Source organism: Chroicocephalus ridibundus, chromosome 11 (genome assembly GCF_963924245.1).
Source record: "Chroicocephalus ridibundus chromosome 11, bChrRid1.1, whole genome shotgun sequence".
Lineage (NCBI taxonomy): Eukaryota > Metazoa > Chordata > Aves > Charadriiformes > Laridae > Chroicocephalus > Chroicocephalus ridibundus.
Genome location: NC_086294.1, coordinates 14874824 through 14900395, shown reverse-complemented (window position 1 = coordinate 14900395; position 25572 = coordinate 14874824). Strand labels below are relative to the sequence as shown.

Here is a 25572-nt window from a genome sequence, read left to right as displayed (position 1 = left end):
GTCCCGCTCAGCCCGGGCCAGCGCGCAGGCGCGGCTCCGCCCAGGGACGGCGCACGCGCTGTGTCCCGCCGTGGCGCCCGCCTCCCCCCTTCCCCCGTAGTAGGAGCTGAGGCGGTGACGTCAGGAGCGGCGGCCATTACACGGTCTGGTGCGAGGCAGCGGGCGGCAGAGCTGCAGCCGCGGGGAGCGCCGCGCCGGCCGCCACACTCTCAGTGCTCCGCGCTGCCTCCGCCGCCCTATCTGCCGCCGCTGTTGGGAGCGCGGATCGCAGGGGGCCTCCGGGGTTGTGTGCGGCGGCAGCAGCAGCAGCCGGTGAGGAGGGGGAGAGCGGGATGGAGGAGAAGGTCTTCACCAAGGAGCTCGACCAGTGGGTGGAGCAGCTCAACGAGTGCAAGCAGCTCTCTGAGGGGCAGGTGAAGAGCCTCTGCGAGAAGGTGAGGAGAAGTGGCGGGGGGTCGGGGTTGCTGTGGGAGGCGGCGCCCGGTGAGGGGAGCCCATGGGGCCGGGGCGGCCGCTCGGCGGGAAGGAGCTGCCGGGCGGGGGAGGCGCCTCTCCGCCGGCGGGACGCGGCGTGGGGCCTCTCGGGAGCGTCGGCTGGGGGTGGCTGGAGCCCGACCCGCCGGCTGGGGTAGCGGGCTGGGGAGCCGGGCGAGCGGCGGCCCCTGTGGCCGCAGCGCCGGGAGCCTGGCTCCGCCTCCCGCCTTTTCATCGCCTCCTAAAATGGCGCCGCGGCCGGGATTCTCGGGAGAGACCCCCGAGCGCCGCCGCCATCCCGGGGGAGGGAGTGGGGGGGGACACCCTTCGCCGTTCTCGGGCTCCGCTCGGCGCCGTCGTCCACGGGCGGCCTCGGCTGGGCGGGGGGAGCCGTTCCCGTCCGGCCGTCGTGTGCGAAGGGAGGGTCGGGAGTGAATCGAGGCGACATACTGTCACGATACGGTCAAAATTTTAAAGCAGCCCCAAAAGCGTAAGTTATTACAACGAAAATAAAAGCTTTTGGTGGTCAGTTGTAAATTACACGGGGTAAGGAGCTAGAACGTAAGAGCTTTGATTTTTTTTTTAATGATATAAATAAGCACAGACGCGTTTATAACTAGTTGAAGGGTAGATTAGCTTTGGGGCTTCGGTTTCTCTGCATAGGATTCTGGTTTTCGTGAAATTCACAGAATAGACAATTGAGATTCCTGTACAGCCATTTATTTTTATGGTGACGGATTGAAAACGTTGAGACTTGGATGTTAGAGTGCAGTGTTGATTGAGAAAGGTCTTAAAAACAGCCCAGGATAGATTGCCTTTTGAAATTCGAGGAAAAACTTGTTCTAGTAGCATCCAGCTGTATTTTCCAATTACATCCTAATTCTGGATGTAACTTAATAGCCGAGCAGTTTTTTTGGTTACTGAAGGCTTTATGTATTCCTACATCTCTAGACTGAAGGAAGCAATATTTGTGGATTGTTTGAGAACTGGAAAGTAAGGAATATGGGAAGTTACTGATGTACTGGGTTTTAAAGAAGTCTGCATACCTGCCACGAGAAGTAATTAAAATATTTTAAATTTGGCATTATGCCTTCAAATACTACAGCATGTTGTTTTGGAAGCAAATTGTTTCCAGAGGACTATGAACTTATTAAGGAACTTGCAGTGTTTTTGGCTAGACGGGTTCTTGCTTGAGCCCAAATTTGAGCTGACTAGTAGTATAGCAACTTGAAATTGTTACCATTTGATACAGTTTGTGTATTTTAAATTGTGTTGCAAGCAAGTGGCAATGTCCCTGCCTGGCTATTTTTCACGTCCCTCTCTAATGACAGCGATCCAGCTTCTTCCTTGTATTGTTTTGTTGGAGAGGCGAGTATTCCACTTGTCATCATTTATAGAGTGATACAGGGTCCTGAATACCGCATGAGCAGGTGTGTTTTGTAAGGTTGTATGGTAACTTGCAGGAGCACAAGGAATATACAAAAAAGCATTCAGTTTACTGGGGGTTTTGTATAGGTGAGGAGTCGGCATACCATTAGAAATTCCTTACTGAAGGTACTGTAGGTTCCAGTCATCGTTGTGCAAGATGACATTTTCATTTTTTCCCAATGAAGAATGGAAATGAGATGTTTTTCTGGATAAACGTGTAATGATTGTCAGAAATAATGGTAGATAAAAGGAAAGTTGTGTGTCTAACTGTTGTGTTTTGAGATGAGAGACCACAAGAATGTATGAGAGAAATCTACTTGAAAAATACCATTTATCAGTAACCTCCTGTTGCCTCACGTTGGGTGGGAATGATCCAGCTCCGGACAAAAGGTATTTTTATGGGTAGCGTGATCCTGTGCTTGAGCTGAAATTCCCTATCTCTGACTGGTTTGTGGTCAGCACTTTGCAGAGTACAGCCACATGGCTGTTTATGTTAAGGAGAGGTGATTTGTTGCTGATAACTACAGGTGGATTTACTGGGTACTGGGACTTCCTGCTAAGAGTAGTCAAGTTTCTACGTGGTTGCTGATGCAAGGAATTAGAAGCTGGCCCCCGAAGTCTGAGTTTTCCATCAAAATCATCTCTGCCCCCTTGAGTGGGAAGCCATGTTCGTGAAAGCGTGGTGTTAGTCGAATTCTGTGCCCTCCTGCTGAGAGACAGCATTTGCTTTAATGAGTTTTCATGCTTCCAACACTCAGAAACTTTGCTGAGTTGTGCTGTGTGTTTTGATTGTCTTAAGCAGTTTCATGGATGTAATCAAACCCAAAGGTTATGTTTTTCCATAAATAGCTTAATGTGTTAAGGACAGTGTCAAATATAGCTACTTTTCCACAGGACAGATAAAGACCATACTAGGTATAAACTGTCATTCTTCACCACATTGAATTGTATCTAGGCCTAGTTAAAATAAACAAATAAATAAAAAACAGTCTTTGTGAGAGCTTTTCTCTCATAACACTATTTGATTGGATGATCTTCCTGACTGGTATTTCTTGATCTGCTGGGACTTCATGTGTGCAGACTGGTGCCTGTCTAATAAGAGTAAGCCTAAGGGCTCTCTGTATTTCAGTATTGATATCTAAAGAACGTAACATGCTGTTTACAAACATGATAATTAAATGTGGCCATTGATGCATCCCAGTTACTTCCTTCGTGCATCTTACATTGTGCCTGGTTACCTGGGTGATAATGGCAGTGGTGGTAACTGGGCAGAAATGTCTTCTAAGTCTAGGAATAATTTGTAACCATGAATAATACATAATACTTTCACTGATGATTTGAAAAAAATATGAACCTCTGAACGGCAGTTAAGTTATTCGAGGCTTAATATATGCTATGTATTTTATATTACATCAATGTGTGACCAATTGTCTGTGCTTTGCTTAAGGATCTCATAAGAGTAAGTTTTGAAGAAGTGGTCAGAATGTACACCATATAGTCACTGTTACGTATCAGCAGTGTTTGTCCTGTTAACACTGAATTGTTTGACTGTTGTGTGTGAACAGAGGAGAAAGGAAATCCTTTATTGCCAGGTGAGGGTTTTTCCACCGACCATTTTGAATGAAAGGATGCTGTGTTGGAGTACTGTTCCATAATTTGTAGGGGTAGAGGGAAGTGGTTTTGTCTCCTTGCTGTTGTGTATAAATGCCCTTTATCACAGGAGGTGGAGGTGTGTTACGTTGCTCAGGAAGGTGGGATGACAGTGTAAAAATGCCCAAAGGAATGGGTTAAATTTGTGGATGGAGTCTCCAGTGCTTATTTCAGAAGGTATCTAGTGTGGATGGAAGGAAAGGTATCAAGAGCCTCTCCTCTGGAAATACTAATCAGTAATTATGTGGGTTTGAACACAGTATCCAGTTTTTAGAAAAAGAAGAGAATTTGGTCATACGTGCCGTGTAGAGTGTTCAAGGTTCTCTTCCGGTATACTTGAATACTAGTAAAATACGTCTGAATAAAAAGTGCTGCTATCCAAAATTTTTTATTCTAAGTGAAGGGCTGATAGTGGTAAAGGCATTCAAGAAACCTTAAGTTGAGCCTTGCATCCTGCAGCTTTTGGTCTGTAACAATGATCTTGGTTACATTAGCTTTTTGATTTGTCACCAGTGCTGATTTTCATAGTACAAATATGTTTCTGGGCCATACTGTTCTCTGGTATATACCTCGATAATGGTGTATTTTTCTAATTTTTTTTCCCGTTGCAGAGCTTCCACCTTTGTTTAACATCAGATCTTCCAAGTTAGATTTTTCTGAGACTGATTGCAGATGAGAACTAACCAAACACGCGTGTACCCGCTGCAGCTGTGTGAGCTGCTTGGACTCGTTCAGCTTATGTCAAGTGCCTTAGTTCTGGGAGGGCGGTATGTTGCTGATGAAGATTTCTTTGGGCTCAGCCCCCTCCTCTGCAATCAAAGTTCAGTTCCTCTGATGCATGGGACTGGCAGGTTTTGTGAATTTTACTCCTGGGTTTTAAGCTATTACTGGCCTGAGATGTCTGCCCAGCTTCCTTTTCAGACAGAGGTAGGCACACGGTCCCTTCTGCCTCCCCTTGCTGTTGGGGAGTTAACTTTCTTAGCTGATTATTTTTGCTCAGAAGTGAATGTTTTAAGCTGTCCCCAGGCCTTTTTCAAGGGCCTTTCCATTAGCTAGCTTTTGTGTTTCCATATCTTTACATGTAACAGTCACATTTAACTATTCTTCCAACTAAGATGATTGTAAAAATGAATATTCCTATCTGAACTTGCTGTAAATCAATTGAAAACTGTGCCCCAGTAGAATTCTCAGCCTAGTGAGAGTTCCCTTGCGGTGGGCTGTGTGTTGGACAAGTTCTGTGTCCTTCCACTCCTTCCCCTGGCAGAAGGACGTGGGTCTGGAAGGCACAGCATTTTGGTTCCTCCTTGCTGCTGCATTGGCTTCTGGATTCATGAACAAGGAAACCTTTAAACTCCTGCCAGTGGCAGAAGGGCCCTCTTTAGTGGTTCCAGGGGCTGTGGGAGACCAGGAGATGGTTTAGGACTCATTTGCTGCTGCTTTGTTGAACATACCAGGGGATCAAGCCATTGATGGGTGCGTATAGTTATACCTTCCATCTCTGAAGAATTACAGGTGTATTGTGAAAAGCTTTTTGTGACATTTTAATAACTGTGTTTTAGATTATTCTGGAACACTTTCACAAAAAAAGATCCTTTTATTCCCAGTGTTCTGTGTGGTGGTGTTTTTTTTTTTTTAATGGTCGGTAATATAAAATGGAAATTGTCTCTTTACACAAAAGGTATTTGAAGTGTCAGACTTGCCAGTCTTCTCACCTAGTCTTGATTATACTTACAACACTTTGATGTGCATATGAGAATTGTCTTGTATATGCCAGTTCTTGTAGCATCAGCAGCTTTGTAATTTTTTTTTCAATTCTGGGAAATTCTATAAGATTGAGTTGTGCTGTCGTGGGTTTTTTTGTTTGTTTTTTAATCACAACATTAGTTGTGATCAAATGGGAGTGAAAGATATTTTTGTGTTGCTTTAGGTATTTGGGCATAGCTTAAGACAACAGAAGTAAGCACATGTAAGTCAGAGCAAGTTCTACCAATTGAAGGCACAGGACATGGATGAGGCTGTGGATTGATGTCTTCTTCTAAATCTACCCGTGGTGAGGCTGCTGCCTCCTCAGATCTGATGACGGTGCTGCTCTGTGATTGCTGCCTGGCCATTTTCAGTTAGTCATCTGGGTTGCCTTAAACAGTGTAATAACCTGACCTGTCTGTCTGTGTCTGGCAGGAGTTAAGGAGGCCTTGTATGAAAGGCTGTGTGAAAGGAATCAAAGTGATTGAATTTCCGTCCTCGCTTAGGGACCCTTAAACACTACACCTACATTCAGTAACACAGTTGTTACCCTCTGTTCCTTTTCTTTAGGCAGTATGTGAAGCTGGAAAAACAGTCAGCAGTCACGTCTCCAATATTTCTGCTTGGTATATAAAAAATACCTTCCAATATAGGTGTTACAAGCTTCCTAGTTGGTTTTGAAGTACGTTTCTTCAGTTTGACATGTACCTAGACCAGCCTCCAGAAGGTATCCTGACTGTACCTCACCGTACATCACGGTGCCTACCTGTGGTTGGAGTTGTTTGAGCAAAAGAGTTGAAAACCTTTTGAGTTTATCTGCAAGTCCAGCTTCAGGTATCCAGCACAATTAGTTCGGGAATAGCTTTAGCCTATTTCTTTTTTTAACAATGTGAATGATATGAAATGAATTCAGTTTGTTCCTACAGGTGGGACTGAAGAACATCTCTGTGTAAGTGGTCAGCTTCATGCTGTTGCTGTGTTTCTTGGAACTCCCACATAGAGAGGAAGGCATCTGTATTTCCTGAGCTATTTGGCCTCCTATATTTAAAAAAAAAATAAATTTTTCTAGACTTTGTTTTTCTTTTAATGCAAAGGTAGAGACACTAAGATCTTTTGTATGAAGCAAAATAATGACACTGAGTTCTTTCAGAGGAGCCTCTTCCTATCCTTATTTTCCATCTGGTCTTGTCAGCTACTGATACTTAAATAGCAGTTCCCCTTTCCTTCTCCCACATCTGCCTCTGAGGGAAAGATCGCTCCTTTCAGTTACGCTGAGTATGTGAGACTGCTAATGATTTATCCAAATTGAAGTTGAGGAGACTATCAAGGCTGTGAGTGGTGTCAGGCATTGCTTTGTAATACGAGGGGGTAGAGGATTATTTGCCAAAAATTTACTGCCTGCATGCTTTCTTGTAGAGCTTCTGGAATGTGCAGGAGAAAAAGGAAAGTGGTTGTCTCATTTAATCTTACATGCATTAGGATTGATCTTTTGGTTGGCTAACATCCTCTCTTCAACTGGACTCTCTTCTAACCAAACAGGAATTGCTGAAAGAGGAAGGGAGCAGTTATTGCTGAGTTGTGGAGCAGTGAAGAAGGGCACTTTGCTGTGTGTTGTGAAATACAGAGCTGATTGGATTGTATGCTTTTTTGGTTAATTGCTTGTTCTTGTTCACTGACAAATAGTCATTGATACATAAGCTACTATACTTTCATTGTGTGCATTCTGAATTAAAATAAAGCTTTTGAGTTAATTTGTTAGTTCTATTTGCCCTATCCCAAGAAAATTAAGGGCTATAAACATGTAGCTGGAGCTGTGACTCTTTGACCAGGCGTGTCTTGTTTTGCTTTGCTGAGTTCTAAACCCTTCAGTCTTGCTGGTAGTGAAAGAGGTTAGAAACAGGTCTAGGCGCTAGTCATAGAGCCAAAGAGAAAGCAAATTGGTTATCTTTCGTTTCAGTCCTGGGAAAAGAGTATTTTGCTGCTGTTGCTTCTTCTGTGTGGATGGAAATTGTCTTTTTACTTTGGAATACTAAATAGTTAAATGTCAATGGGGAGCTTTGTGTTTTAATTTTATTCCTGCTTATACATTCATATGGCACTCCTCAGTGGATTCTGAAGTTTAGTATAAATTGGTTTCCCATTTGTATCATATGTAATCTGACTGCTGTCCTACCTTCTTCACAGAAGGGTGATATTGGAGACCTCTTTTCTCTAAGTTTTGTTTAAAATGTCAGACAGTGAATGAAATTACCTTTTTCTCTAAAAATGCTGAGCCCATCTGAATATGCTCTCTTTCTTCTGCAAGTAAGGTGTGGGGGAAGACCTTTAAATTGAAGGAAACAAATGCATTGACTCTGCAGAAGACTTGCTGACTGTAAAGAATGACTTTGCTTGCAACTGGAATCTCTTCCAGGCCACGATGTTTGGCCAGCTAAAACCAGTATTCATCCCAATTAGCTGATCATTGTGCCTTTAGTCACATCCTGTGCATCTTGACGACAGGAAATTATGGGTGTGGTTGAAGTCTTCGATCTCATCAAAATATCTTTATGGTAACTACAAATACCTGTTGTTTTTTTTTTTCTCTTGGTTACAGTGGATGCTTCTCAACACACACTTTACTAGACAACATGGTGGGCTGCAGGTGTGAATTCTGGTCTGCCAAGAATGACACGTTACCATCTGCAACCATGACTTTGGAGCTGTGTTGTCTAATTAAAATAATGGTTGTATTTCCTTTACTGAGTTAGTGGTAATCTTTTGATAAGTGCTTTATAGCACAGGTTTGCTGCTATGCAGCAGTTTCAAGAATTGTTCTAAATTCTACACAGGCAGAGTAATGTTTACTGCATTATTTTTTTTTATGACGTGCCCCAGAGTTTATCAGGGTAGATACTTGGTTTGAGCTGTCAGACCTCCTGCTAGAATGCAGGGCTCTGAGAAGGGGTAGGAGTAATTGAGAAATAACTGGTATGTTCTGGAAAGAAAAAGGAGTTTGGGTACAGATGAATTCAGAGGATTTTTCAGAAATGTGCTGTTTGAAATGAATTCTGTGACGCAAGGTTCATGATATACTCCGCTCATGAGGGAAACTCACTTGTCTGCTGTGTAGAGTAGAGAGAGAGAGGGAGTGGGTGGATTATAGCCTTTATGGCACTTGACTCTGAGCCTTAGTCTGTGGCATTTAGGATAAAAAATATACGCAGGGAAGAGGGGAAGTAGATACCTTTGCAGACATACAACCCCTGCATCTTATTAAATTAAATTGTGAAGATCTGAAAATCAAACGGTAGTAGCTTTAATGGTCATACAGCGTTTTTTAAATTCTTATCCCTGACTGTTCATTATAAAATGCAGAGTTTACACTTGGATCTTGTATTGTCTTAAAACAATCAAGCTAATCTTTGTATTTTAAGAACAGTATTTTGCATAGAAGTGCTTTGTAAACAAAGGCAACAAGACAGTGCTTTACTGTTCATCTGGCCATTTCGAAGATGTGCAGCAGTCCAGGAAGGTTTTAATTCTAAAATACTAGGCTGTATTTTTATGCAGTCCTACTTGCTTTACAATAAAGTGAAAATTTGATGTTTTCTTGTGTGTTTAAACCAATGTTGGTTTTATTCTTGTTGTCTTTTGGGTGTTTTGGGATTGTACGAGTTCTCTTTCTAGCGAAATGTCTGAATAAGCCAATATTTCAGATATCAAGTAGGAACAAATTCCAGTCACTATGACTAAGCTGAAGTGTATTCGATATGTGCTTAGTGTTTGAACTTTGAGATTGCTCTAAGTAAAATACGTGACTTTCCATCTCAGCAGTTGTTGCTTATGACAGCGTTTTACTTAGTTCTTTTTGTGCAACTATGTCTTATAGCTACATATTTTTCCTGCATTAGACTTCATTGGTGCTTGGCTGTAAAATTAGCATTTATCAATTTGAAGTAATGGGTTCTATTCAGTCTTCATCTGTATCGGTTTGCACTTGAATTTGAAATTTGAGGTGAAAAAATAGTTAAACTGATTTGGAGGTAGGGCCTGTAACTGTAATGTTGACTGTTGACACCAAGTTTTTGCTTAAGTTTATTAATTTTTTTTTTTTAAATTGTAGAATAACATCACAAGATAAACTTTCAGTGGTGTGGGGTACTTAGGAGGATTGAAGACGTACAGAAGTTCAGGGCTGTCTTAAGAATTGTTAAGAACTGAAAAAAGGCTGAGAAATAAAAGCACTAATAAGTGTTAGAGAAATCTGTTTCAGAATTGCATAACTTTGTCCTAGTGATAGGCAATGCAACCTGGATGTTTCAAAATGTTGATGTCAAAATACTGCAAAGGTATTGCACTATTATCCTTCTTGGCAATAGTCTCTGGGTTTTTGAAGTACAAGGAATCAGGTGTGTGTCTCTTCCCTAGTTCTCCCTCATCAGGTGGTTTGACCAGGGAGTATCTGGTACTGAAGGCTGCTGAAATGCTCTGCAGCTTCCTCTCAGTGAGGAGGTGTGGGAGAGCTGCTGGTGGGAAGTCCAGTTTGCAGGGGGAAGGATGGACTGGGAGGGATCTTGGGGGATGTGGCTGAAAAGTAGCATCGTCGTGGGGCTCGGAGAAAGGATCGATAAAGAGGGAGTGGAACTAGATGAGGTTTTACAGGGCGCTCTGTGGTCCACTACAAAGTCAGGGTCACAGATACTTCAGTAGTATTAGTGATAGCTTACCTTGGTGAAACTTGAATTGTGAAATTGTAATATTACATGTACTGTTGTATTACTAGTTTGTGGTTTTGTTATGTTACGGTATATTAAAACAATTTTTGCTTTACGCTTTTATAGGAATTAATTTAATGTGGAAATTTGGGGTACAGTTGACAGACCACTTGTTGATGGCTTGTTTACAGGGTGTTATTTTTCTCCACTTTCAGTTCTTCTGAAGCTCTTTTGTAGAGGCAAGTATACTGCGTAAGCGCTTCAGTAGAGGCCACTGTTAAATGCTGTGGGACATGATAAGACTGTAAATGGATTAAGCAGTTCATAACTCAGTATTTCATGAAACTTGTTTCAGAACATGAAAATACTGAAATCCCTGCACCAGCATTCCTCCACTGCAGGATTTAAATAGAGATTGCTGTTTTGCAAGTTGACCTGGAACAGTCTTTTTTCATCAGAGTAGCTGTCTGACTTACCTACGTGTTTGGTCATATGCATATCTGAGTGATTTAATATTTCAAAAACTGGGGAAGCAACAACTCTGTTGCTGAGAACTATGCCATTTCAATCTCGGTCAGCATAAACGTTGCATACCTTTGATGAAAAATGAATGCTGCGTTCTTTCTGCAATGCTTCTAGCGTGTTAAGAAAATTTGGTGGTAGAAAGCATTCTAATTAGAGTAGGTTTTTTTTTTATACTGAAGCACTATAAGTATCTGTAACGTTCTCTGTCAAAAGAAGAATTAAGGTGGCTAATGCTTCTCAGTGTAATAGTGTATTAGAAGAGGCTAAGACTGTTAAAATACCTTCAAAACATCCGGTGAGTGTCACTGCATTAAAATGAACTTAAGTCAGGCTATCTTAAAATAAATCTACACTTTTAGCATATACCACAAGCCAGCAATGACCTATCTTTAGTACTGGGCATGGCATGAGTGGAAACTGTCACATGAGGTTGACTTTTGATGTAAATATGCCTGCAGAGTGATTTAACTCTGCTCGTGCTGTAATATCTAAAGCTCTGTGTTCTGCAGGGTGCTTAACTGTGATTGCATTTTTGCATTTCTTTCTGGTGTTGAATAAAATCTTGAATTTCACAAACGTCCGTCATTGAACTATGTGTTGCTGGCACTTTTCTTGTTTGAAGTGGTGAGCCTGGACAATGTGCAGGAACAGTGAGACCACTTTTGGGGGTGTCAGTCACTGCCCACCTAATGGTTCCATGAGTAGAGTGGAAACTTGGACACAGCAGCATGTTTCTTAATAGCTTGGCTCATGTTAATAACCAGTATTTAGTATACTGTTTAGATTATAACTTCAAATGTTTCTTAAAAATCTAATGCTCTTTGTATTATGATTAATTTTTCCTAGTGTCTCAAAATACTTCTTTGTTAGCAGACCCCCGCGCACCCCCACCCATGAGTGCACTGCTTTAGTTGTCAGGTTAGGGTTGAGAAAGTTAAGAAAAGTGGTGTTGCTCTTCCATCTCTTATGCTGGTGTAAGCTTCAGAATATTTTGGATTCAGTGTGGCCCGTCCATAGGTGGGATTTGGTGCTGTTTCTGCAAGTCTTGGGTTTATAATACAGAATATAGTTTTTATGTGTTCTCTTGTTGTTCTGGTAAGGAGGTAAAAGAGAGATCCTTTTTGAATAGGAACATTGGCGGTTGAAAGGCATGGAAATCTTTGTAGATGGTAACTTGTAAACTTGTTACTATTTATATTTCTAATACCCTCTTGATTTAGAAAATTATTGTGGCATGTGTTTAGTGACTGTTCTGAGAACAAAATGTAACAACTGGCAATATGATGGTACCGATTAAGGAATTCCTGTGTTATTTCTACATTATCTTTCTGATGGATGCTATATTTAGCTTGTACTTCTTAATACAAATTGCCTTTGTCTGCAACTTTTATGTACACAATTTTGTGGGAAAAATGGTGATGACAAAGATGTTTCCCTACTTTGGTTTATAAAGACACAACCCAGTGTTATTGCTTAAACACAAAACTTGTTCAGGAAGCTTGTGCAGGTAATCACCTGCTCTACAATTGCTGATACCACTGGGTGTTAGTTACGTTCCCACTTCTGCTTCTTGTAGGAGTCTCTGCTTTTGTGTTCAAAGCTGTAGGTATAGGTGGGTGGCAAACAGTCTTCGGAAGCAAGACGTTGGAATTATAGAGCTCCCTGGGAGCTTTTGCTAGTTTTAGATTTATTTTTTCCAAATACTTAAAAACTTCTTCAGTTCCAGCAGTGATGATCATTGTTTTATGATTCGTGAAACCATTTTTACAGAAAATGTGAAGTTTTTCTTATTCTGGAAATTATTTCTGAAATAGTCTCCTCAAAGAGGGAAAAAGACCACCAAACCAAATTTCTGTTATGAATACAGGGTTGCATAAAGTGAAATCTTATTTTAAGCAAAGATAAACTCTTATCTCAGGTGCTTCAGACAAGGAAGGGACAAGAGCTCATAAAAAGAGTGGGTAAAAGAGAACTGGAAGTGGTAGTGCATGCTTTGACTAAAATGACTGTTTGTAGACAAACTCACAATTTATGTGGTTTTTGTTTTATAGGCTAAAGAAATTTTGACGAAAGAATCTAATGTACAAGAAGTGCGATGTCCAGTCACAGTCTGTGGAGATGTCCACGGACAATTTCATGACCTCATGGAACTTTTCAGAATTGGAGGCAAATCACCAGACACGAACTATTTGTTTATGGGGGACTATGTTGACAGAGGCTATTATTCAGTCGAAACAGTCACATTGCTTGTAGCTCTTAAGGTAACTTTCCTTCTCAGCTGTACAGTTCTGTATAAAACATAATAACTATCCTGACTACACTTAAATCAATTATGATTTGCAGTGCATTGGAATTATAGGTACAAAACCTGAAGTGTTGACTGTCTTTAGTTTTCTAAGATACTTCTGAAAAAAAAAATCAACGTTCAGGTGCCAGCATTTTCTAAAACGAGTGCTGTGTTTATTTTTAGTTGCCTAAGTAGCAATCTTTCAGAATTTGCTTGGAGAGATCAGCTTAATGCACAGGTGTAGTGAATTCCACTAGTAACAATGAATAAAATTAATCTCAAAAGTATTTGGCAGCTGAAGATTTGAATGAATTACCCCTTCTTTTCCCAAAGGTTATAATTGAATCTTCATCTTAAAAAGGGTTTGTTTTTTATTGCTTTATTAACATATGATGGGGGGCTAGGGGTGCAAATTCTCTTTGGGCAGACATATATATTTTGATGCCTCTAAAATAAACTGTTATGTTTAGGTCCGTTACCGTGAACGTATCACAATTCTTCGAGGGAACCACGAAAGCAGGCAAATCACACAAGTATATGGTTTCTATGATGAATGTTTAAGAAAATACGGAAATGCAAATGTTTGGAAATACTTTACAGACCTTTTTGATTACCTGCCTCTAACTGCCTTGGTGGATGGCCAGGTATGTTGAAATTTGACGAAGTTAAATGTTATTGGTTGTAAAGGGAGCTATTAGCGCTGTATTGTATCAGCTCTTAGTTTTAAAGGAATCTCTTGCAGATTTTCTCCTAATAATTTACACTAAACAGTTATAATTGCACTGATATAATTAATGTAAATGAATGAGATAAACTTCATTTATATAACTCTTGCAGATTTTCTGTCTACACGGTGGCCTCTCCCCATCGATAGATACACTGGATCACATTAGAGCACTTGATCGTTTGCAGGAAGTTCCCCATGAGGTACTGAAAAATAATTTCCTAAACTTGTGGGATTTGTGATTCAGCATATGTTGGGTATTCAAATACACAGGCCAAAAAGTGAAATTTGAAAAAACTTAGCAATATGAAAGTGCCTGTCTTCCTGTTCTAGTTTTTGAAGGAGAAGTAAGAGGCATGTTCTTTGCCTAAAGAAGGAAACATATTTTAGCATGCTTAGAATCTCAACAGGTACCACTTAATGATCACGGAGGTGAGAGCTACTTCTGTGAAAATTCTTCATTCAGATTAACTTCTTGATAGTATTTCAAGTGTTAACTGCGCTAGCTATTGTACTCGATAGTCATATTTTAAAGTGCGAAAGAGATGGTGCAACAAGTTGTGCAGATGTGGTGTGTATGTGTAGGGTTTTTCTGGGACTGTTTTGTTTTTGTTGTGTTCCCCCCGCCCCCCCCCCCCATTTCTGAAACATCTTCTACACCTCTTACAGGGTCCAATGTGTGACTTGCTATGGTCAGATCCAGATGATCGTGGTGGCTGGGGAATTTCTCCTCGAGGTGCAGGTTATACATTTGGACAGGATATTTCAGAAACCTTTAACCATGCTAATGGCCTTACGTTGGTTTCAAGAGCTCATCAGTTGGTAATGGAGGTGAGCAGAGTAGCCTGGGTGTTTAAACTCCTGATTGTGTACTTGGTGCGTTAATACTGTACTCTGCGTCAGAAGTGTGTATATGCTGCTGTGACAAATGATGACCCAGCTGAGAGTCTTCCAGAAACTCTGTTTTGACATGTGCTACTAAAGGAGTTCCTCAACTTGACAGTGGAGTAACCTTTATTTTGGCCTTTTTTCTGAAAATTTACAGTAGCGTCCTAAACCAGACTTTAGTAGTAGATGTGGTTTTGCGTTTCTGTGTAAATAAAAAGGTTCTTAAACATAAATGCTGAGTCCCTTGCAAAGAAAATATTCTTTTAAAATTTGTTTAGCTCACGCTTACTACTAAGAAGCAACATAAGAAGGCCAAAATTCCTTTTTACCTGTTTTGTCTCAAGAAGACAAATAAAGATACAGCCTTAATATTATTGAAAATGATGCTACAAATGCCACCTAGGGTTTTGTGTGTTAAAAATTCAGTTTAGTAGTCAGATGGTGATATGGGGTACAATGAATGAACCTGCCTGTCATAACTAATATTTTTTTCTCTCCAGGGGTACAACTGGTGCCATGATCGGAATGTAGTAACAATTTTCAGTGCTCCAAACTATTGTTACCGTTGTGGAAACCAGGCTGCAATTATGGAACTTGATGATACTCTAAAATACTCCTTGTAAGTATGTTTACAAATAAGATTTATATTGCCCATGACTTTAAGACAGTTGTTGTAGCAACATACCAATTAGTTACTATGTTAAGGTGCCTTTTTTCTCTTACATGCTTTTGGGAGGTGAAGTGATTGTGGAATTGTTGGGTTAGCTGCATCTTGAGGCTTAGAGTCACATATCTGGAACTGTTGTTGCTGACATCTGTTTTCTGTCAAAGTGAGAGTCCTCAGTTTTGTTTTATAGAACGAGTTTAATGAAATACTATAGAGGTGTGTGATTTGAGAGTAGGAGTACTCTGTCACGTCTGAGGTAATGCCCTCTTATCTAGGGCAAGAGACTTGTAGAATCTTGGAATTCTTCAGATGTTAGGGTGTCAGCTTTTTTTAAGTGAGGTTTCTAGTTAACTACATCAACAGCAACTTCTTCAGTAAACGAGGCAAAAGCATTGTGTAAACTGCCCCCTTTGACAGTTACTGGAGACTTGAGCTTTCTGGTTGTGTACTAATGTTTGACCAATTTATGAGTCTTAAAGCTAAGATTTATTTCTCTCCAGTCCATAATAGTAACCATAAGAGCAGTTTAAAATATGCGGAATATAAATACCTACGAATAGAAGGAGTGGAAGAAGTTGAACACTTGTTCTAGAAGACTTCAAATGGTTGAAAAAACTTGAGAAGGCTTACCTGGGTTAAGACCGCTGCTACTGTTAATTCACATACAAAACATACCTGAAAGTAACCTGAACTCTTGTGGTTTCATTAATATCTGTGCTTTTCAGTTTGCAGTTCGATCCAGCACCACGTAGAGGTGAACCGCATGTTACTCGTCGCACCCCAGACTACTTCCTGTAAAGAGATTTTAGACCTGTACAGTATTGCCATGAACCATATGTTGACCTAAAGAAAATGGGAAGAGCAACAGTAACTCCAAAGTGTCAGAAAATATTTAACATTCAAACTTGTTTTCACATGGACCAAAAGACGTGCCATATTCAAATACAAAGCCTCTTGTCGTCAACAACTGTGACCACTTTAGAATGAACCAGTTCATTGCATGCTGAAGCAACATTGTTGGGTCAAGAAACCAGTTTCTGGCATAGCGCTATTTGTAGTTACTTTTGCTTTCTCTGAGAGACTGCAAATAATAAGATGTAGACATTAACACCTCGTGAATACATTTAACTTTCCATTTAGCTATAGCTTTATTCAGCATGACTGTAGATAAGGGTAGCAGCAAACAATCATTGAAGCTTAAAGAACATTTTTAAAATAAGTACCAAGGCCTCATTTGTTCTGAAACTGTTTGTTTTATTTTCAGGGAATACTGTTTAATTTAATTGTATTGATTTTTTTTTTTGTCTGCACTCAGTTCCCTCTTCCACTCTTTGCCCTACCATATTGTCCCTTGTAATTGTCCAAGGATAGTGAATTACTTTGAACAGAACTGTTTTTTTCTGTAAAACAATGTTACTGCAGGACAGAGCTGCAGTGTTTTTCATAATAAACTTGTGAACTAAGTATGGAAAAATGTCAAATCCTAATTGCATCTCAGGTCAACTGTGGTTTAATAAACTTACCATGTAGCTGGATGGGTTTGATAAACTTGCATAGACATTTCCACCTTAAATAACTAAAACTGAGGTGATTGGAGTGTGCTGGAAAAGTCTGACCTTTTGAATTGTGTCCCAGGGAGGTGCCTGTTTGTTGATGTCACGCAGCTGAAACAGAGCTCACTTATCACTGACGTGTTGTGCTCTTTCCCTCTTGGTGCTCTACTGAAAGAGTCAAAAAAGGAAGAATATAGGATAACTTAATGGATTGAACCTGGCTTTTTCAAGGGTAAATCTTAAGTCTGAGTTGCGGAAAATGTAGGTGCTAATACTTCAAATCATTTTCTGAAAAACTAAGAATAAAACCGGTTTTCTAAATATTAAAGGAAATAACTTGAAATTTAGTACTATGTGTATTGCCCAAGCGTCCATTCTGAAAAACAGTGGTATGTGTTTTATGCTAACTTCCGTTAAAATATTTCCTTTCTACTAATTTGTTTCAGAAATTCAGATTTTATGCCTTCTGAAGGCTTGTGCTTGAAACTTATTTGGTTTATCTTAAAAAGATGTACCTGGCTGTTGTTTTAATAGAGGACTCTTAATATTCATATTGTTTAAGAGACTTTAAATTCCTTAGGCACAATGTAGATTTTACAAGAACATTGAGGATTATTATTTTTTTTTTTTACACTGCTTGCTTCTAAGGGAAAATACAGAAATTTTGCAAGTGTCCCAACTTACCTGGAGGCCTGGTCCTAGACACGCTTTTTGGGGCTTTCTTCCTTTTCTGCTGAAGGGATGCTAAATTCTCGTACCTTACCAAGAAGGTGCTGCATTTCCCTGAGCATTACTTCATCCCTTTTCTGAAAGGTGGTTGCTTTTTTTTTTTTCTTCAGCAAAAATTCAGATGCGTCCTGTAGGTTGGGTTCCAAATGGTTTCTGGAGAGGTCTCAGTCTCCTGCAGTTTGATCTCCTATAGGAAGAAGTGCGTGCTAAAAATAAGCGCATCTGAAATGTCTTTATTTAGCATATCGGGAACTTTTGCTTTGATCACTATTAAAAAAACCCCACTCTTTGCTGTAGAGAGTACTTCACTTTTAATTCCTTTCGCTTGCCATTCTCTGCAAATGTTTTTGCCGATAGAACTTTGTGCCTTAATTGACACCATTCCTTCAAGGGTAATGACTTTGCCCTATTTTCTGTTTTCCCTGGTACTTTAATTGGCGTGACTCATCTCCTGCTCTGGGGGAGAACAGTCGGTTCATTTGTTCAGTTTCTGCACACACACGCAAGCAGTTGTTAGTAAAGTCAAGGGAAAAATGTTAAAAGTCACTCCAGTTTTTGCAGTTTTCCCCCGTAATTGCACTGGGACTGGCCTTTTGAAGAATTCATTGAGAATATCACGTTGCGAACAAAAAAATGTAAAATCTGATGGAGATTGGCCACCAGCAGTGGTAACTGCCTAAAAGCATGTTGGGAAGATTCAAGAGAAGGAAAACTTCAAATAGAAATAACTGCTGTCTGATTTATTTATTGGTAACTGATTGATTAAAGCTCACCTGAGCAAAAGCTGGCTGCAGAGAAATGAGCGTAATTAGGGTTTGTGCTTATTTTGGAGACCAGTCGTGATGTTTCCTTCTTCACTACACAGACTGGTGAATTCTGTGAAATAGCTGGAAATCCCATATTGTGGTAGTTCGGTATTTTTTAAAGCAGGATATTTAAACCCAGTGTTCAGTGAGGAGGGCTGACATTGAGGTTTGACTTGTCAGAAGGCAGCTGTCAATGAAACAGCACTTTTCTATGAACTACTCTAAGAACTTCCCCTTTTTTTCTTCTGTTTCTCAGAATTTGGATAGAGTCAGTAGAATTCTGTTGTTGGACAGATGGGGGAGAGTTTTGAGCTCTCCATAATGCATTTTACTTAAGTCACGTTTACTGATGTCCTGTCACTTGGCCATTTATCTGAATTCGTGTACACAAAGTAAGCACCCTTGGTTTGCGGAGGCTCATCCTTCTGAACTAAAAAGGCGTGAAGTCAAAAACAAGAGACAAAAATCCTACTCCTACACAGGAAAATTCAGTAACTTTGTTTTTGAAAGGCAAATGAAAACTTTTGATTTGCCAGGTGATCCCCGATGGCGGAGCCGCCCCAGTGTCTCTCTTTAGCAGGGCTCCGTCGGTGACCGTTGGGTGCTGCCTGTGTAAATGGATGTTTTCTCCGAGGTAGAGCAGCCCCTGTGTTTATCGGCTCGTTTCCAGCTGACGACATTTGGGTACAGGTTCAGTATCCCGGCCCTGAACGTTTGGGCAGCATCACCTATTTCAGATCATCTGGCAATACCCTGGGAAGACACTTGGCGCACGGGCAAGCGCAGACAGAGCTTGTTACCTGGATGGTAACAGAATAAATTCCGCCTTGGGAAAGAGGTGGTGGGAGTACATGTTGCTGATGAAAGCGTTGGCGCTTCATCTGCCTGTATTTCAGCCTGATTAGTATCAAAAGTCCAGCTGGAAATGTTAGCAGAGAAAAGATTTCTGAGAGTTAGTGATTCCTGCCTATCCATGCTTCCATGTTCAATGTGAGGAATTTTTTTTTTCTTTTTTATAATAGTAAAAACTGAACGTCATTTTCATAAAGTAATTGTGCATTAAGAGCCTTGGAGAAAGTCTTTGCTCGGGCCATTTAGAAATTGAGCCTGAATTGTAAAGGCAAAGGATTTCCTCGTCTACGATACAAACCCACAACTCTTACGCAAGTGCTAGGTTTATTTTGGGCCTTTTTTCATAGTTCGATAAACACATTCCTCTATTTTTTCCCCCCTCATCCCTTCATTTCCTCAGGAGCGCAGCTCCTGCTGTGGGAGGAGCGGTGCCCTAAGGAGTAGGAGGGGGCTGAAGGATAAATGCACTTGTTCATTCTGGAAAAAATGGTCTGTAAGAAGAGACAAATGTCATCAAATCACAATTTTGAATTTCAAATTAAATGCTGCTCCAAATTCAATTAATTGAAGGTGTGGCTCCGTTTTCACCGCTTCCCTACGCACCTGTCACTCGCTGTTTATCACACTCTTTAATTGCTGCTGGTTTTGTCTGTATGCCGAGTGCTGGTTTAGGGGTTTTTGCATAGGTTAAAGCAAAGTTTTACACAAGAGAAATGGCTTTTTAGTATTCTGTATGTTTTGTAGCCATATGGATGGTTTACATGAGCTTAGATTTTGGACCAAAGTGTTTGCAAGCAGTGGTTTTTGAAGTCCTGGGGAACGCGTAGGGTGCCTTCTGCGTGCTCCAGCCGTCATTACATGGAGTATCAGTTCTCTGCAAGTTCCAGGAGAAGGCTGGAAACAGGCAAAATGTTAAGTAAAAATTACCCTGGACTGTTTAGAAATCTTGCAGTACCCTTGAATACACTAAAAAAACCCTGCAGAGTTCATGAGTCAGCCTGCTGTGGTTTTTAAAAAAAAAAGTTATTTCGGTGCTCTAATTCGTTTGGCTGTGCTGCTTCTGGATGAGAATAAAGGCAAGCTGCTCTCTTGAGCAAGGGACTGGAGTTATTTGGCATGGCTACAGGAAAAAAAAGGCTGAAACAGCACTTTTGGTTTTAAATTAAGTAGTGCTGCATGTTTTAGCCTTTTGAAACCTGTGCTGTGGCTTAAAAACTTTATTCTCTAAGATGTGTTGAACTAGAGCTTCTGATCTCTTAATTACTCTGTGATGAATAGAACTGCTTTGGGATGAAGATAAACTGATTGCTGCTGGTGTATAAGACATTAATAATACCTATATACTATATATATGTATAATTAGCCAGCATGTGGGAAACATATAAAACCAGGTTGGACACAATAGCTTTTTGAATAGCAGGGCACTGAAGCACTGGAAGGCTGCAGAATATCTAGTATTGGAATTTTTCAGGACAGGGCTAGGAAAAGCCGCACTCGGAGGAGAGGGAGGGCCCTTCCAGCTGACGTTTCTGTGTTTAGAAATGTAAGATCTTAGTGGGTTATGGTACACGAGACTCGGGACTGGTGGTTGTCCTGTTAGCTCCTCTGTCAAACTGCTGTGAAGCTGTCGAGACTTTGGTGTGGTCAAGTAGAAATAAACGGGGGGTGTCTCTGTTCCAGTAGCTTCAGGTCGGTGTCGGTTTGTTTTTGCTGACCTTGCCAAGGGCTGCGTGGTGCCAGCCCAGCCTGTGCCGCCCCGGCACTGGGGATGGAAGAGGAGCAGCGCAATCCGGGGTGAGTATCCCCATGGAAACCTGCAGGCAGGCGCTTCTGATAACACAGTCCTTTTGGCAGATACTTGTATCATTGCGTAGAGTTGCATAAATCAAACTAAACCTTTGCTATTTGGTCGTCTTGACTTCCGTATGCACCTTCCTCATCAGATTTCCCCCGAACACAACTGGGGTTTTTTTTGCAGGGGTTGAGGTTTTTCCTAATTTTTATTAAATACATAAACTGCCTTCTGGATTATGCATTTAAAAACAAAGTGCTGAACTGCCGAAGAGGAGCGTGCTGTTCAAACTGCTAATTGCCTGATCGATTAGGCTGAAAGGCTTTAGCCTGGCTCCCAACTGCCTTTATTTTTCAGGCAGTTTGAAAATAAACACCCGCCACCCCCTGCCTAATCGTAAAACTTTGTTAAAACCCCTTCTTTATTGCAGCAGGGAGCACAAGAGTGGCCTGTGCCCGCTGCTCTCTTCTGTCCCCTTGTATTTAATGAAGAAGGGGAGACCCTGGAGGAGCCTTGTCCGACCGAGAGGATCCTATGGTGCTTGTTCCACGCTTGACCCAGTTTGCAGCTTCGCTCCTTTTCCGCCGCTGTGTCTGTCCTCGGGGAAGAGGAACACAATGCGCTGCCAATGTGGGAACCCCTGCCCAGGAAAGCGGGGGCTGCGGCTCCCTGGGATTCTCTTCTCCTCTCCTCCCCCTCTCAGAGAAAGGCAGGTGATGGTTCTGCATTGTGTCTGTTCATGAGTTTATCTTGAGCTTTAGCTCAGACATCTCAAAATGTCACTGGACTGTCCCTTTTTCCCTGCAATCTCTTTTTAAAAATGCTTTGAATTAGCCTGACTTCTGAAACACACTATATTTATTCCCATGGACTTTGAAACCTCAAAGCAGCTGCTTTTTATCATCTGTGGCGTCAGAACCAGCCCAGAATAATCTTCTTTTTGGACTTTGAACAGCTCCAAGGTTGAAGACTCGTTGGCAACCCTTTAAAGCCAACCTGGTTCACTTATTCTCATGCTTGGTTATCAAGGATATTCACAATTTTATAATTAGACCCTTAGAGTTGTTCTTAAGACCATTTAAAGCAAGTTTGTTATTTGCCATCCAGAGGGACCTGGAGAGGCTGGAGAAGTGGGCCCATGTGACCAAACCGTATGAGGTTCAACAAGGTCAAGTGCAGGGTCCTGCACCTGGGTCAAGGCAACCCCAAGCTCAAACCCAGGCTGGGCAGAGAATGGCTGGAGAGCAGCCCTGAGGAGAAGGACTTGGGGGTGTTGGAGGATGAGAAGCTCAACATGAGCCAGCAACATGCGCTGGCAGCCCAGAAACCCCCCGCAGCCTGGGCTGCATCCCCAGCAGCGTGGGCAGCAGGGCGAGGGGGGGATTCTGCCCCTCTGCTCCGCTCTGGAGAGACCCCCCTGCAGTGCTGCCTCCAGCTCTGGGGCACCAACAGCAGAAGGACACGGAGCTGTTGGAGCGGGGCCAGAGGAGGCCCCGGAGATGCTGGGAGGGCTGGAGCCCCTCTGCTGTGAGGACAGGCTGAGAGAGTTGCGGGGGGGTTCAGCCTGGAGAAGAGAAGGCTCCGGGGAGACCTTGGAGCCCCTTCCAGTCCCTCAAGGGGCTCCAGGAAAGCTGGGGAGGGACTCTGGATCAGGGAGGGGAGCCACAGGATGAAGGGGAACAGTTTTAAATGGAAAGAGGGGAGATTAGGAAGAAATTGTTTGCTGTGAGGGGGGTGAGCCCCTGGCCCAGGTTGCCCAGAGAAGCTGTGGCTGCCCCATCCCTGGAGGGGTTCAAGGCCAGGTTGGACGGGGCTTGGAGCAACCTGGTCTGGTGGGAGGTGTCCCTGCCCAGGGCAGGGCGTGGCACTGGGTGGCCTTTAAGGTCCCTTCCAACCCAAACCGTTCTACAATTGTTGCTCAGTTCATGGCATCCATACGAACGCATCTCCCCGGGGATGCTCCTTGCTGACCGCCCCCCCGTCCCTCGGAGCGGGCCCCGGCGCCACCGCGTGGCCGCGTCCCGCGTGTCCCCCGTGTGCGGTGGCCGGCGGGGCCGGGGAGCCGTTTTCCTGTCGCCGAGGCTGGGATATGCTCTTTCTCTAATTTGGCAGCCTGAAGAAGCCGGAGGTGGGTGACTCTTGCCGGGCAGCATCTTCCCCGCCACAGCACCTGCAGGATCCGCGCTCAGCCCCTCCTGAGCGATCCCAACGGTTTCGAAGGATGCCGGGGCAGAACCGCTACAAAAATCGGTCTGTTTAAGCACGTGGAGGTGGAGCGAGGATGAGGTTAGGATGTAGATGCTGCAAATACACTCGAGGTAGGTGTGTTTCTATTTTTAATCTTTTTTTTTTCCCTCTATCTCTAGTCTTCTAAACTAGCTCGAATCCCTGTACTTATGTAAGGGGAATATGAGCAGTGTTAGAAGAAGAAACAAGCTGATAAATTAAAAAAACCAGTTGGCGTCTGCTTGATAGGATTTGCTTGTTGGGTTTTGTCAGTCCATCAGTGTTAATGGGACTCTCACCGAGCCGGTGGGCTCTGCCACCCTCCCTCCTGTGATGCTGGGGCACAGCTTGGACAAAATTGGCACCTTCCCAAGGATGCTGCTGTAATACAGGTTCAGATGAAGTGGAAATGTGATAATTAGCTCTTCCCAGAGTTGTACCGAGAACAAGAATTTTCCTCCTCTGCTGCCGCGTTGTTGCAAGATTGCTTTAAACAGCAGTGGCACAGGCCTTTGAGCTCAGCAACGTCTTTCTACTATCTATCTCACATGAATAATTCTGATGTTTTCTGGTTTTACCCTGATCCAGCCAGTTCTAAGTTTGTTCTCTTGTTGATGTGGCTGTTTGTTTTTAAAAAAAAGTTCCCCATCTTTTGTATTCCTGAAAAAAAAAGGAGGATTTTTTGCAGCGAGTCTCATCCTCCCCTACCCATAGATGAGGTTCTTGGTTCAGACTGGGTGGTCACACCTCGCTTTCCAGCAAATCCTTCCCAGCTCTCTCTGCTAGAGCTGCTCTGCTCTCCGAGCTCTTGAGTCCAGCCCTGGCCAGGCCTCCATCCCTGGGGTTCGGTGAAGTTTACAGTTGGACTTGATGATCTTAAAGGTCTTTTCCAGCCTAAACGATTCTAAGTTTCCCAACTTGTTGAAGGAGCAAAGCGGAGATCTCGCAAGCCATTAGGCTTTGACAATCCCACGTCACGCTTGTGGTATTGAAAAATAGTGTGTTATCTCCATAGTCTCTAAATCACCACCAGCACCACAATAACCCCAAACAGTTTCTCTGTAAAAGCGGAGAGTGTGAGGTGTTTTGAGGGGTTTTGCCTGAGAGGAATAGCCGGGAAGAGAATGCCAGGTTGTAAGCTGATGCAGTGCTGTGTCCGGGAGGCTGCTCCCAAATGCTCAGCCTGTGAAAATCCCCTTTCCCCTGTGGCTGTGTCGCGGCTTGGCTGCTTTCGCCTGCAGCCCGGGGATGCTGCACGTATGTAGGTCAGAGCTCTTCTGGGTCTGGGAAGCGTTAAATCAAGCTTGTGCTGATCTTGGTGTCTCCAGTCTTTCCAGGTATTTGCTTTAGTGTTCAGCTTCCCCCTTCCTCCTCTGGGTTCTCAGTGGTGAAAGGCCATTAATTGTAATTTATCTGTGGCTGATACATGGACCAATTATCGTTACTGCTCAGGGTGGCAATGCTTGGGTTTAGGATTATTTGCATTGCAATAATTACTGATGTACGTAACAATTGAAATCGGGCCACCCCTTTTCTGAAAAATCTTGTTCTTTGCCTTGCAGCTTTAGTGGAGGATGAGTCTTTTGTGATTAATACTGACTTATTCGGAGGACTTCGGCTATCAACGCTGCAGCAGCTGCTTTTTCAGCACAGATAACAGAAAGCATCTGGACCAGCTGGGGAGGTTCATTGTACGATATGTAGGGCACAGTGGGAGGTGGCCGTCGTGCGATTATAGAATATCTGTGACAGCCATCTGCTGCTTCTTTTTTGGGTGTGGGGTGTTTTTGTTGTTTTAACTTTCCCAGACTTCTAATTCGACGGCTAAATTCAAAGTCAACCAGGGACTGAATTTTCTCCTTTGGAAAGCTGTAGAGAGCTGTATCAAGCTCATCCAACAGTATCACTTTGAATTAAATTCATACACAGACTATAATTAAGCATGGAGCTTCGCTTTCTCCCTGTTCCTAGATTTTATTAGATTTGTCTTGTGTGGAGAGCAAACCCCATCCCCCTCTTGCCGAGCCTGATTTGCAGTCTGAGAGCTTCTGCTCGCTGATCACCGGCCAAATCAGAAACCTTCGTCTTCAGCAACATCAGGAAAGGGGATTTAGGATTTGCAGATGTGTTTTCCGCAGACCGCCTTCTGTCATCGTCTGATCCTCTAACTCAAGGAGTTTTTAATAAAAGTAAAACCCAAGAACATTTAAGGAAAATAAAGGCAGTGTTGTTTATTCTTTTAGTGCAGTGAATGTGGTTCTCAGCACTGGAGTACGAGATGGAGTGACTGAGGAGGAAAGAGGTAAAAGTGATGATGGTACAATCAAAAGGTCACACTAGGCATAGTTTGGAGGCTTCACACATACATATATGTCAGATATATATATATATATAAAATAAAAAATATGATAATTAGGTCCTAATGCATGGTGAAGAAATAGCTTATCTGGTTACCAATACCAGGATCTTTGAGAAACCTCTGTTAGTGTCAAAATCTGCTGTATAAGCATCACCTGAGATCTTTGGATGCT

General features: G+C 42.4%; 1 protein-coding gene across 1 annotated transcript; it reads left to right on the top strand.

Moving 5' to 3' along the window:
* Positions 1 to 111: 111 nt before the first annotated feature.
* PPP2CA (protein phosphatase 2 catalytic subunit alpha) lies at positions 112 to 16618 on the top strand. The gene is made up of 7 exons (XM_063349163.1): positions 112 to 434; positions 12569 to 12778; positions 13275 to 13448; positions 13642 to 13731; positions 14198 to 14359; positions 14917 to 15035; positions 15809 to 16618. Exons 1-7 carry the CDS (start codon positions 333 to 335, stop codon positions 15879 to 15881), a joined length of 930 nt encoding a protein of 309 aa, XP_063205233.1. The 5' UTR covers positions 112 to 332; the 3' UTR covers positions 15882 to 16618.
* Positions 16619 to 25572: the final 8954 nt, after the last annotated feature.